Raw genomic sequence first — 13,638 nt, forward strand, 5'->3', positions numbered from 1 at the left:
GTTTAAGTGAAAACCTTAACGGCACAACAAAGTTTTGAAACATTGGGTGGTTGCTAACTTGGAAATCACTGTAGTCTTAATTATAAAACTGGCCAGCATGTGGCAGCATTATGTTCAAAGGCTACATGGCTACACAGCAGTGAAGAGATGGTGGCTCCACTGGGAACATGCATGACAAAGGAGGTCTCTTGTTCATTTCTTGAGTAGTCAAGGGCAGAAGGCTGTAGAAAGTCACCACAGAATGACAGTGCAGCGTAGAGACTCTTGCTTGCCACTGTAGCGTGTCTACCACTGGTGGAAGAAGTTTACAAGCTGTATAACTTCTGTGGTGGACGCAGCCCAGCTGGGCTAGGCATACTGAGTAGAGAAACCAGAAACCACTGCAGCAGCAGAAGTGACAGTGAAGGAAAGTCAGCACATGACGGGGAGGAAACTGCCATCTGTATGAATATGTGGTCAGCATCCCATACTTGCATGACGTAATACTGCATGACATAGTGTGTGCAAGACAGGTGTAACTCCAGTTGGCTGCAGAACTGAAAGGTTGATGTGCCGTTGCCAGCAAGAGGCTTTTCTAGCACTTTAAAGCCGAAGGTGATGGATACCTGGAGGGAATCGTACCAGGGGATAAAATCAGGTGAAATCTGGCTTCTGGCAGCCAGAAACTAAGAAAGCCAGCAAAAACTGGCACTGCAACTCACCACTAAAACCCCAAAACTTTTTCACACAACCATGGATGGAAAAGATTTTTCTTGTTCTCCCTCTCTTCTGCGATGAACAGGGGATAACTTGTACTAAGGGTAGATAGACACTATCACCAGCGTAGCAAGTGCACATCTGCTCAAAAACCACCTTTATATTGCTATCAGGAGTAAATGGAATGGACTTCTGAAGTTTGGTGTTCAGCTGCTTCATGATAATGTAAGCTAACTGCTGCCACCATCCAGTATATGAAATCTGAGTGCCTGCTGCATCAGCCGTGCACAGCAGACCTTGCCTTCAGCGGCGTCCACTTGGACCGCGGAAACGTGCGCTGGTAAGCGCAATCTTGAAGTCCGACAAAAAGACATGGAGGCGATGTAGAGAAATTATGCAACAGCATTCCATCTGTGCACAGTGAAGCATTACATGAAAAATAATTTGTTTCCATTTGAAGGACCCTCCAATAATGGCCCTGTGCTAAGCCATAGTGAAAGTGCAGTACAAGGCACTTGTATGTACTGGCAAGCATCATGAAAAGCACACGTCTATATGCCTAAAAAAGAGAAGTGCCTTCTCTTCTTGCTTGCATGCAAGTGTTAGCTATGCCACCACTGCCACTAGCCGGCTTGGTCAACAGGTGGAAAAACAGCAGCCACCTTATTTGACGACGAATTTCTGCGGATGGCAAGCACTACATACTGGACACTTAAGGCTCTTCATTTTCGGGTTTCGTTTTCTTCGAAACTTGGGTGGTAAAGATTAGGCACAATTTTTAGAGCTGCAAACCGAGCACCAAATTGAGTTCTTCTAGAAACAGTTGCACAGTCCAGGTTTTTCTGAGTTATTCGCACTGACAAAATAAATAAATAAAAGAATGAGCACTCATTCTATTGCTGAACATAAGATATCCTATATTTGCAAACAATCCATAAATCGAACGCTAACTGCCCCAAAGAAATGTTTACAGGGTTAAATACTCCTTTTTCTGTTTCATTTCTTTCTACTGTTTTGTCCTGAAATTTACCATACATATTCCCAGTATTTCTTTGCCCACATACCCATCCTTTCACATACTCTCTGTGAATACCCACCCAATGTCACAGCTACCATTTGAATGTGCAGTCATGTTAAAACAAAACACTGTTAGTGTGGTAGGTGAGAAAAAAAAAGTTTTCTAAATGTCAAGAGTCAACAGAAAAGGCTTCTCTAAGTGGCATAAGATATATGTTAGCGTCCAGACTATACTTTCAGCTCAACTTAAATGTACAGCCGCTGTCAAACGTGCAGACCCCGAAGGGTTTACATCTGGGCTATGCTGTGTCCCATTATGCATTGCCAGCATTCCAAATCCCTTGAATATACAAGTTCTTTCATTGGCTATGTGTGTTTTCTCTCCTGTGCTTGTCCATTGTTGGAGTTTTTCAAGAAAGAATGAACCAACTCACTCAAAAACAAGTTTAACAGAAAGTGATGACTTGGTGAGTTCACTAACGATAATAAAGCACAACGTCACAGTTCAAGATAGAAGCCAATCCATATTACGACAATAACAGAAAAATTAAGTAACCAGGAAAAGATTTCAAAGTAAATCGTAAGTATGCTCAGGGCTCTGACCTTTACACGACATAAAAGTCCACACAAAACAAAAGGAACAGATGCACGCAAAGACTACAATAGCTTTAAAGTCGTAAAGGATCCATACACAAAATCAAGGAAATATTCTTCCTTTCTAAAAATGCTGACTGTGTCTCATGAAAATGCACAACAGTAAACTACTGTTTACTGTAAACAGTAAACTGATCTACTTATGGGTAAGTGAAAGACCCTTTCAGGCGTCATTTATGAACTTTGTTGACCCAGCCAGAAATGCCTTAAAAAGTGTTTAATCAAAGCAAGATACAAATACACAGTCTTGATTTTTTTTTTTTTCAAGCACCTAGCCTTGTAAAATACAAGCACTCAAGCTGTTTACTAATTTAAAATACAAGCACTTCAGGCTTTTCTCAGAAGTGCAATGAGAATGAACAGATATGTACAGCTAAACGGATGAACAATAACTGCAGTATGATGTGCGTCAAAAGGTTCATGACAGGCCATCAGCGATATAAATTGCGAACGACAGCATGTAAGCAAGAAAGCACCATTTAAAACCTTTAAAAAGTGTTCCTAATGACACAAAATGTAAATATGAAAGGAATTCCATGGTGTGGAAAAAGATGAGCAACTACAAATTAATTTTTGTGCATGCTTTGTAACTTCGCTTGCACAGTTTTGGCTTTCAAGCTATGTTGAAGTAGAAACCGGCTGTTTCTGTAGAAAATGCCCAATATATCTTTCATAGCAAAACAATAAACAGTGCATGGCGCAGACTCCAAGTATGTCCTCCGAGCCCCAAATACAACTTAAAGGGACTCTGATATGATTTTGACGGTTATACAGTCTAGCCCACTTATAACGGCCACAGATATAACAGATGCTCATTTATTATGAATGAGTGCGGTGCTACCGTTAAAGTATGCACTAGGGAAATGGCAATTTGTCTCAGATACAATGAACACAATTGGCCGTATCACTCGGTTATAGCGAACAAGCAGGCGACCTGAAGTCTCCCACCCTCTCCCCAAACACAACATGAAGAGGTCATGCGCTTCCAGCAAGCGCAGAGACTGATGAGCGTCTCTCGGTCCTCACAACCTCATCTCGGAAAGAACATGTCAACCCTACAAAGCAATAAAAAGACGGCATTTAAACAGTAAGTAACAACCGGCAAAGCGCATGTCGGTGGCTTGCAAGAGCAATCATTACCGGAAGAAGGGCAGTGGCTGCGAGAAAGGGGCATCTTTGAAAGCGAAGCTATTGTCCACGGTCGTGGATCAACTAACGGCGGCGATTTGAGAAGTTTGAATGCCTTGCTGGCCATGCTGGTTACTAGGTATGCGTTGCTTGCCCAGTCGGCCCCATTTTTTTGTGCTGCTACCATGTGCAGGCAGTGTCAGACAGCCTTTTGTGGTTGCATGGGCCTACAGAATACAGACGAAGCTCTCGAAAACACACATGATCAGATGTATGGAGTTTTGTGGCAACGCATCGTTGATGCATTGCTGGCCGCGAGTCTCCTCGGAGGACTACGTTCCTATATGAGGAACATAACATCACATAGCTGCATGCACTGATGAAGCTGTTGAACAACGAGTACAAGCATTCCCCTACTGCTAAGAATCTGATCAATGTGGCCGACCTGCCATCAGCTGCCGCAGATGCTTAAACCACGATTTGTTATATACGTCCCTAAAGCTGACTGTTGGCAGCAAGTGTCTCAGCAAGCAAAGCATGACTGTCCTGGAGTGCTCGGAAAGAGCTGCTGTAGGGTTTACTTTGAACAAGCAGACGCGCATAATGCAGTTTTTTAACAAATAAACTTTGCTTTTGGCAGATGTAATATTTCTGGCTGTTATACAGAGAGTCTACTTACTATGAACATCGGATATAACGAACAGAATCCACGTGACCATCAGGTTCGTTATAAGTGGGCGCGCCTGTATTCTAATGCAACAAAAGTGTACAGGTGGCCTTTGCGAGTATTTGAATCAAACTTAAAACCTCTGTGTGAAACCTATAATTTACAAATCGTTTTTAAAAACTTGCAACCGATTAGAGCAGCACCTCAACATGCGTTCATATCTGCCCCTCTCCCTCTGACACAGAGCGGGGAGTTTGGGCGAGCCTTCTTATTGGGTATGCACAAGTCACGGGGGGTGTGATGGGGCAAGGCAAACTGCCAACCTGTTTTCTTAGTTTTTTTCGGGTGTGTCAGCATGCACGAGTTGAGGTGGGAGAGAAAAAGCATCATTTCTAATTGCCAATATCTTCAGTAATGATGAAGCTAGCTTAAAAATTTTAACGGTGCAGTGATGAGTGATCAAATACTGATCACTCGTGTGCTTTTCCTAGCCTTAGTAAATATCATTTCATGGTCCTTTAACTCCAGAGGTTTTACCAACAGAAAAAAAATACAGAAAAACATTACCTATGGCACTCATTAGCAGACTAAATGAGCGGCACAACAAAACTAGAGGCAACAAGTTATCTCTTTCTAAAAAGGACCACTCTAGTCTAATACCTCCAGAAAGACCCAACCTAATGCCAAGCAAAATACAATCCAACAGCCAGAGAGAACACTTCTGCATTCATGACGAGCTAGGCACTTACTCAGGTGAGCAGGAGATGCAACGCGTGTCGATGCACACATCCAGACGATGACCAGGAAATGGAGGGAGTACTCTGACCAATGTGTCCAAGAAAGAGTCGCAAGATGCACTAAGTGATCCAGCCATGTCCAACGTGCGATCAAGCAGTAGAAGGGACACCTTAGACTCTGCAGACTAGTGAAGAAAAGAAACACACTGCACTCGAAAGCAAACTCATGAAGCACATTCATAATGCAGACAGCAATTTGCAGTGAATGAATTTGCTATTTACACTGTTCAATTTTTTTATTACCAGTCAAATGTCTTTCCTGACAGCCACTGGGCAGATAAGGGTAGGGAAATGAGGGCTTGTTATGACAAACATACATATTATTTGTGGTTCTGAATGGGAAATTAGCAGTGTAATCATTTTATGGCTGAGAGATAATTAATTTGAAAGTAGAAGAAAAAACAACCACATGCTACCAGTGGGATCCGAACTCATGATCTCTGTATGTCGCGTACGGTGCTCTACCATCTCAGCTATGGTGGTAGCTGTCAAATCTTCTACTTATAGTTTATTTATCCTCATGACGCATACAAACCCTCTCGGGGCAGTAAATAGTGCGTGAGTGTGTCCCAAATGAGAAGAAAAACTTTTATTGGCTTCTTTAACATGCACTGACATCGCACAGCACACGGGCCTCTAGAATTTTGCCTCCATCGAAATTCGACCGCCGCGGCCAGGATCGAACACACGTCTTTCGGGTAAGCAGCCAAGTGCCCTAACCACTGAGCCACTGCGGCGGCTACTTGAGCTAAAGATAATCATGGTTGGTGGAAACTACGGAAACTACTTTACTAACGCTGCCATCATATTTTTGTTGAAAAAATGCATGTTCGGCATTCAGATATATACAAGGCTTTGTGTGCATTAGAGTGACAAACCATCCCAGATTTTTCTTCTTAGTACATTGGCATTCTACTACTAAAGAAGAAGTCATGGATATGATGCCTGCGTACATTAATGAAAAAGCATCTGCACACTGAATTTCAAACATGTTAAAGAATGCTAGGTAATCGAAATAAAGTTGAAGTCCTTCACAACCTCATGATCCATATGTATCTTTGGCATAAAAAAGATTCACTGCATTTTTTTTTTTTTTGTGCATATTGATACCCAGGTGAAACTTTTGCATAAATTCCCAAGCCCAGTCGGGCTAAAGCAGCTCAAGTTGTATGGAGAAGCCAAACAAAGTAGTGCGAACAAGTTTAGATATTTTCAAGCACAACCATGTCAATGGAAGCTAGGCGCTGAACAAACTGTCTTGTACAGCCAGTTCGGTGGCTCAGTGGTTACAATGCTCGGCTGTTGACCCAAAAGACGTGGGTTCCATCCTGGCCACAGTGGTTACATTTCAATGGAGACCCGTGTACTGTGTGATGTCAGTGCACATTAAAGATTCCCAGGTGGTTGAAATTATCCGGAGACCTCCACTACGGCGACCCTCACAGCTCGAGTCGCTTTGGGATGTTAAGCCCCATAAACCAACAGCGTCTTGCAGCATGTTGTTACCGGAGATGCAAATAAAGGGTGTACCTGAGCAGTAAGCAAAAGCCACACTACTTCATATGCCCTACTAGTACTGCTGAGATATGAGAAAATGTTTTACTAATACTTCACAGTGAATATGTATAAAATTTGCTTCATTCTTATCTCTTGACAATGAGTTCAGTGGTTTTACAGAACTCTCGCCGCTCCACCAATGTGGCCAGTAAGTGATCACTCTATAAGGCAAGCCTGCTGGCACTGAGAAAGCGTAATTTCATAGTGCAAGGTGGAAGTCCTGACCACAACCATCAACAGCAACAAAAAAAAAATTCCTAGGTTACCTTCCAAGAACGCCTTAGCTCACTACCAGACATATGTTGCTAGATGCACGTTTTGCACATAGTGAAAGAAGAATTGTCTACTAACAGAAAATCTTGTTAACAGGGTGGCTGGCAAGCTCCTAATCATTTCTGCTTTAAAATTTCAGAGCAGATGTTCCAGCAACATTCTCTTTTTGCAGGCCCGTAAAAAGACAACCCTAAGAACTGAGCTGTTTTCAATTAGGCTCTCATATAAGACCCAGTACTGACATTCTACATTAGCACAGGTAAACAACAGGAGTGGCAAAATCTTGCACAGAATATTTTCATAAATAATTTCACAATTTCACACTCAAATGCAAAAGGCCTCAGGTCAAGCATCTATGCATTACAAATTGCTATTTGCTGCTACTGAAGACAAAAAACACAAAAAAACACTTCAACCTTCTTATAAGTCACATTTCAGTTTATAATTCTTAAACCAAGAATATAGCATAAGAGAGAGAAAGAATGGCTGCTAAAAAAAAATTGGCACAATAAATGTTTTTTCACTCTAAATTTCATATACGTTCAATAATTATCACTAAGAATACAAAAATATCTGAAATTGGGCAGTTAATTTGTTGACAAGTTATCTGCCCAGTCCAATTTATTTCAAGAGCTAAAAGCCAGCAACTTGCCACATGATATGTAGCTCAGTGAGCATAACTACACGCCACCAGATGGGTTAAAAGAGAGGGAAACAAGCTGGTAACCACCAACCATGCCATGACTACAAGCACAGATGTCTTTGTTAAGCCCCGACACCAAAGTTAGATCCGTGCTAGCTGCAATGTAGAGTGACTGCACCAGGCAGCAATGCTAACTGATTTCTTCACACGCTGTCTACATGCTCAGTAATATCCATTTCAACTGCTCAACTGGAATTCAACTGCATACTTTAATGCAGTTGACTCCCATTAATTCAACTTGATCAGAACTGGCTCAGCCAGTTTTAATTTTTTGAAGTTTGAATGAAGATGCAGCATATGACCCCAATTTGTTTTCAATTCTTAAATATTTTATGATGATGGTCTGTACACCAGCCTAGACGCAGGCAGCATAGAAATCATCTCACAATAACACTATGATGCAAGCCAAAATACAGATTTCCGTATAGCCATAATTAGTGACAGTTCCAGGATATTTTTGTCAAGGCCAGTACTAAATGTCTAGAGACATTTGTACAGCAGTCTCGAGGTCTTGGACAGCTGGACATCAGTGCCACATCTGTCCCATCATCTAAGTACATGCTAGGTAGTTTGCTCAGAGCATGCCCATTTCTCATGACCCACAATTTGAATGAAAAACTTCATTTTTTGTTCAACACACAGCACTTGTAACATACCTGTCAGCAGTTCTGTCTAGTTTGGATCCTCTGATTTTTTACATTTTAAGTCTGAAATAAAAGGTTTTCCCTACAGCTCGATCATTTTTAAAGGAGTACAGACAAAAAATTTTTGGGTGTCCATTTTTCCCTCTTGAATGAGGCCTACAGGCCAAGTAATCATAAAAATGAGCTCAGAACACCAGTGCACAGTGTGAATAATCAATTACAAACGATTTTTTACCACCAGTTTCAGTCTTGGTCGGCACCAGCACTGAAGTGCACCACGATGTGAAGGCTGGCTGGCTAACCTGACCTACCACACTCCTGATGATGTCGGCATCACCGGAAAGCACCGGTTGTTCCTGTGAACAACCAGTGCGTTCGGTGGCGTCACAATAATTGGGGCGAGTGCACTTTGGTGTCACTTGATACAGGTGGAAACGCCGATTAGCTCCTCAGACAACATTCAAAATCTCATTAAATTGTGTTCCATTCAATGCCTGCAACTGAAACTTGCTAGAAGGCATCTCCTTATGTCTGTGACACAAATCATATTGCTTGTTTGCATTTGAAATTTTGTGTCTGCACCCTTTCAAGACTTGAGAATGTACTTTAATTTTAAAAAATGCATTCACTGACACTGAATTAATGGAACTTGACTGCACCGTACATTGGTCAATGGTTGATTTTATAGCCATGAGCAGAATTAACTGCTAAAAAAGAAGAAAAAAAAAGTAGGCGAGACCTTGGCACCTATGTTACTTGAAAGCGTTTCCATATTATTGGTGTTTCCCACTTTGGTTACACCATACAGGGTTCTCATGCGTCCTGTTGAGCATAGGCATAACCGATGAATGAAGAAAAGAAAGGCATTAAGTATTAAATCCATCATAAGCCAAAAACATGAAAAGCACCACCATGATCAAATACCTGCAGCATATGAAAGGTACCGACCAGCACTTCAAACACTGCCCTCGGGAATATCTCTGGCACCCAGGGCCAAGGAACACCTAAATAAAATGTTCTTATCCATTTGGTACCCTAGTATAGTGCGTTATCAAAACACTGACATCAGTGTTGTGTACAGAGTAACTGATGGCAGCAATGCTGCCATAAGTCACTCAGGATGGCACTACACTGTACACAGCATAGCTCACAGCATAGCTTTATGCTGTACACAGCATAGTGCCGTCCGACGGCTAATTTTGGTGCAAGTTTCAGGCGCTTAGTTTCAAGGAATGGCACAGTAATGACACCACAGCAAAATGCTTTGTAAATGTAGCTGTAACGTATATATGGCTACACATTATAATAAAACTTATGCAGTCATTTTACTTGAGGTAGTTTCAGAACTGCAAGGTCACTGGCAACTTGCTGCCACATGTTTTATAATTGTAAGCCCAAAAATTAACCTCACCCTTCTGTGACCCCTGGAGAGTCGGGACAGTTCTTCTCCAACAATTCGAGACAGTGATCCAAGGGAAAATGTTTCTTCTCTGATATGGGCCACTTCAAGTATAGAGTTCAAGTTTCCTATCAAAGACTACAAATACACAAAAAATTAAGAGTACATTCAACAGAGAGAAATGATAAAACAAAGAGTGCAACATGAATATCAGCCTCACCTTCACATTTATTTGCATACTTCTTGTGAAACTTGCCCCCTCAAGGGTTGCGCCCATTTGGCTTGTGTTCTTGCATATAGTTGCAATCGGAACATGAAACACATGACAGCGTTACCATACAGCCACTAATAGAAAATGTAACCTCAGTAAAACATGTAAAAACAACTGTAAGTGATCACAAATGTAACTATATAGTATCACATATATTTCTAACGCAAGAAATATTGGTGGAACTAAGTAATGCTGCTCACTGTTACTGAGACTAAATTTAATGGCTGCGGCTCCATTACACTTTAACTTACTGTATTCCTCAACCACAATGAAAACAAGTTTTAGGTAACTGCACAGGAAAATTAAAAATCTTCCTCACAATGGGGCCAGTGGCCATAAAACGCTGCCACTTACTGGCCCCGCTCAGCAAGGCAGCATCCAGCAAAGGGTCAATGGCTTTTTAAAATGATGGCATGCGGGATGGCTAGTGACAGGCTTTTTCACAGAAACATTTGGGCTTCTTTATTGCGAATAAATCAGAAAAGCAATGCTATTTACATAACATTTTTGTCAACTTGAATGAATAGCTGTTTGTGTGCAAGGTTTAGATGTAATCAAAAATGGTTGGCATATAGCTGCTTACATACTTTACATTCACAAATTACTAGAGTAAAATCAGGTATGATGTGGTTGCACCCTACTTTAGTCAGAACAAATGGTGCACAATGGATTGTAAACAGAAAAAAGCTAGCTTACATATTGCTCCTGCAATGGTGGAAACACGTCGTGGAATTGTGGCATCAGAAAGAACTTGGGTGTTACGTTGATAACAGAAAGTGGGACATACATAATTTCTGCAACAAAAGTCTGCAAAGCAACGCACAGCAGTTTATCGCTGTGTGATATCAGAAATCATTCACATGCATGGAGGTGACCAAATGTCACTTCCAGATTTATTTTTTTTATCATCCTTACCACATTTCCCATCCAGTCAAGAAGTCGTTCCTCAACATCAAGAAAAGCCCGTGGGCCATCCGATCCTTCCGCTGTGCCATACTTTGCCAGAATTTGTGCTGCTGGCGGACATGAAGTGAGGACGTTGACATTCGTGAACACACTTGCTCGCACTATGGCCGAAAGAGTTGACAACGTTTGCTCTGTCAGTGGGGTTGATACGAGGAAAAGAGCTTTTGGCTCTGATGCCGATCCATGCTAGAAAACAAGCCAAGAAACATCATGAGACAGTGTAAATATGGAAGGTATGGCACAATTAAGTGAATACCTGCTAATGCAGCAAGTGTAATGAAGCCACGTTTTATGTGCGGCCAGTATGACAGATCTGCACAGTACTGTTGTCAACTACTAGCACCAGACACACACACACACACACACACACACACACACACACACACACACACACACACACACACACACACGCGCGCACACGCACACGCGCGCACGCACACACACACACACACACACACACACACACACACACACACACACACACACACACACACACACAAAGATTTACACAAGCTTGGAATTACAAAGAAACCAAATGTTCCGAAAATTATTGCACTGGCCTACAGGTGACCGGCGGGGACATGCAGACAGGGGGGGTACCCCTTTTGTCAAAAGTTTACAGCCCAGGGCGTTTGCTTCCAAGCCACACTGTGTAGCACGTAAGGCATCCTTAGTAATGCATTCCTCCTGAAAATCTCTTGAGGAAAACCTCCTGAAGGTGAGAAGATTTTCGGTACTGCCCTCTTCAATGGGTATGACTTCCACGAATGCTATAGGAGCTCCACTACACGGCCTAGAAGCAAACCCCCTGGCCTGCAAAATTTTGACAAAGGCTGTACTTCCGCTGTTACTTAAAAAGGATGGACCATAAGGCGCAATGCAGTATCAAATATAGTTTTTTTGTGTTTTTTTTTTAAATCCACCCATACATATTAATGACTACAAGCATCTTCAGCAAATGTGGATATACTAAAAGTTCTTCAGTTTAAACGACACTTAAAAGTATAATCACTGAGCCATACTGAATGCTGTAGGTAGACGCTGTGATCTTTCAATCCTGAAAGCACTTCTAATGTGTCAATAAGATATTATGTAGCAATTGGCTTACATAACAATCCAGCACTACATATCTTAATTAGTGGTCCTGTATATAATTTTTGCAAACAACAAAATATTTCAGGGTTTGTGAAGATGGTGCCATGTGTTTTAGTATAGTTACATTTAATACAACTTTCACGCTTCTACACTCTGTTAACCTGCAGGCGGAAGCAAGAGCTCTGCAATGTTACATGCAGTGCAAATTTCACTTGATATGACTGCCACACTGGTGATTTTAAATGAATGTTGCCAGTGCCCAACTCCCTACAGGCCATTGTGATCAACAGCTACCACTTGTGTTCTGTTAAAATCTTACAACACCATGGCTATACAGCTGTGGATACCACTGTCGCAACTGCAATCACATGCACAGAATATGGGCAGACAGTAACAGCCAGAAAGGCAGTAAGTTATGACCAACCATGCCATTACTTTCCGCAAAGTCTGCAACATGCCCTATACAGCACTCGATGACTCGATGGCAAAAGCTTTGCTTGCACTACGTATACTGTGGTGAAATACTGATAAAAATTATGATTTTCTGCAAGTAACAACACTTTTGGTGCCTACAAATCATGAGTGATGGCAACTGTTAGAAGCCGAATAGTTACAGAAAAGAAAAAACATGTATAGAGAGAGGGGTGGCAAGTGTTGCATAACATCGAGAGATAATTTGGCCTCAAAATGCACCCTTGTGGTTAACATATGCGAAATGGTACTGATGTGTTAAACACAGGTGAGAGACAGAGTTGTCTGCATGTCATGCAAAAGCAATTAAGCAATAACGTATCCATACTCACAGGCATGCATCGAATATATGTGCCCATGCACAATGCAAGCTGCCCTTTTTCTCAGATTTCTTTTGCATCATCAGCCTTCTCAGTGAAGCGCGTTATGTCTGCGTTTGCGACACAGTAGTAGATATGGCGCAAGCAGTTTTCTTGTACGCTTGTTGTTTCGTTTGTTTGATAGTATAGTATATATAACTTGACGCACCCTGTAGTGTGCACAGTGAGGGCGAGTTCTCGGCATTGTACGGCGCTTATTCAAATCCAGCATCATGCTATTACCGGCAAGACTCCACACGGTTATACCTCAAAAAAGCTGAACTCCCTGACGGCCACAGCTCCGGATTCGAAGAGCTTGCTCGCTCCTCCATTCCAATGTAACGCTTCTGCCATAGCGTTGTCCAGGAAAACAACAGCATCCTGACACCTTGGGAAAACTTCTTCCTCCCACAGTCGCTTCACGGGGTCCTCCAACGGCGATCTAAACACGCTCTGGTGCATCGAAATGGGCTGACGGCGCACACTGTGCGCTGTTCCTACGAAGAGAGCAGTAGTTGTATACAGCCCACGAAAAGCTGACAGGTCACTGCACTAAAGTCGGTCATAGGCGACGTGAGGGGGACGAAATAAGCGCCCACCAAAAGTAATACTTCAGATCGCAAGGTCGAAGATGTCCAAAGTGAATCAGCTGCCAGCTGTCGACACCGTTCGCAACACTGCAGCTTCAGTGACAGCAGAGGCTGAAGAGTTGCTGTCAGCTTAGAAGCTTCGTTAAGAAATCATAAACTAGCGCTATATTTTTAAATTCCTAAGTTACCGCTGTCCAGACAGGCGGAATGGTATTGGTGACGTTGAGCTTTGGCAGCTTCCGTGCTGTCGGCGTCGTCTGGTCCCAAGCGGCCGCAATCCAGTTTCAATCCAGCCTGAGATGTCTTCGGTCGACAACGGTTGACTACAGTCGACTGGTTGTGTGCGCGCAG

General features: G+C 42.3%; 1 protein-coding gene across 4 annotated transcripts in view; it reads right to left on the minus strand.

Moving 5' to 3' along the window:
• LOC149354245 (sec1 family domain-containing protein 2-like) overlaps window positions 1-13,588 on the minus strand; it is a 36,529-nt gene extending 22,941 nt beyond the window's left edge. For 2 of the 4 annotated variants that reach the window (XR_016291247.1, XM_089583217.1), the window contains exons 1-6: window positions 12,965-13,566; window positions 10,722-10,958; window positions 10,503-10,613; window positions 9,756-9,824; window positions 9,548-9,673; window positions 4,912-5,084 (exon numbers count right to left, since the gene is read on the minus strand). Coding sequence is in view for 3 of the 4 variants with exons in the window: in XM_089583217.1 (XP_089439343.1) it covers window positions 4,912-5,084; window positions 9,548-9,673; window positions 9,756-9,824; window positions 10,503-10,613; window positions 10,722-10,958; window positions 12,965-13,159 (911 nt within the window). In the remaining variant the exon portion in view is untranslated. Of the gene's footprint in view, window positions 1-4,911; window positions 5,085-9,547; window positions 9,674-9,755; window positions 9,825-10,502; window positions 10,614-10,721; window positions 10,959-12,964 lie in introns of all 4 variants that reach the window. The other 2 variants (XM_089583216.1, XM_089583215.1) reach the window with 2 other exon arrangements.
• Between the last annotated feature and the right edge of the window lie 50 nt (window positions 13,589-13,638).

This window comes from Amblyomma mixtum, chromosome 3, assembly GCF_055824585.1.
Source record: "Amblyomma mixtum isolate Tamu chromosome 3, ASM5582458v1, whole genome shotgun sequence".
NCBI lineage: Eukaryota > Metazoa > Arthropoda > Arachnida > Ixodida > Ixodidae > Amblyomma > Amblyomma mixtum.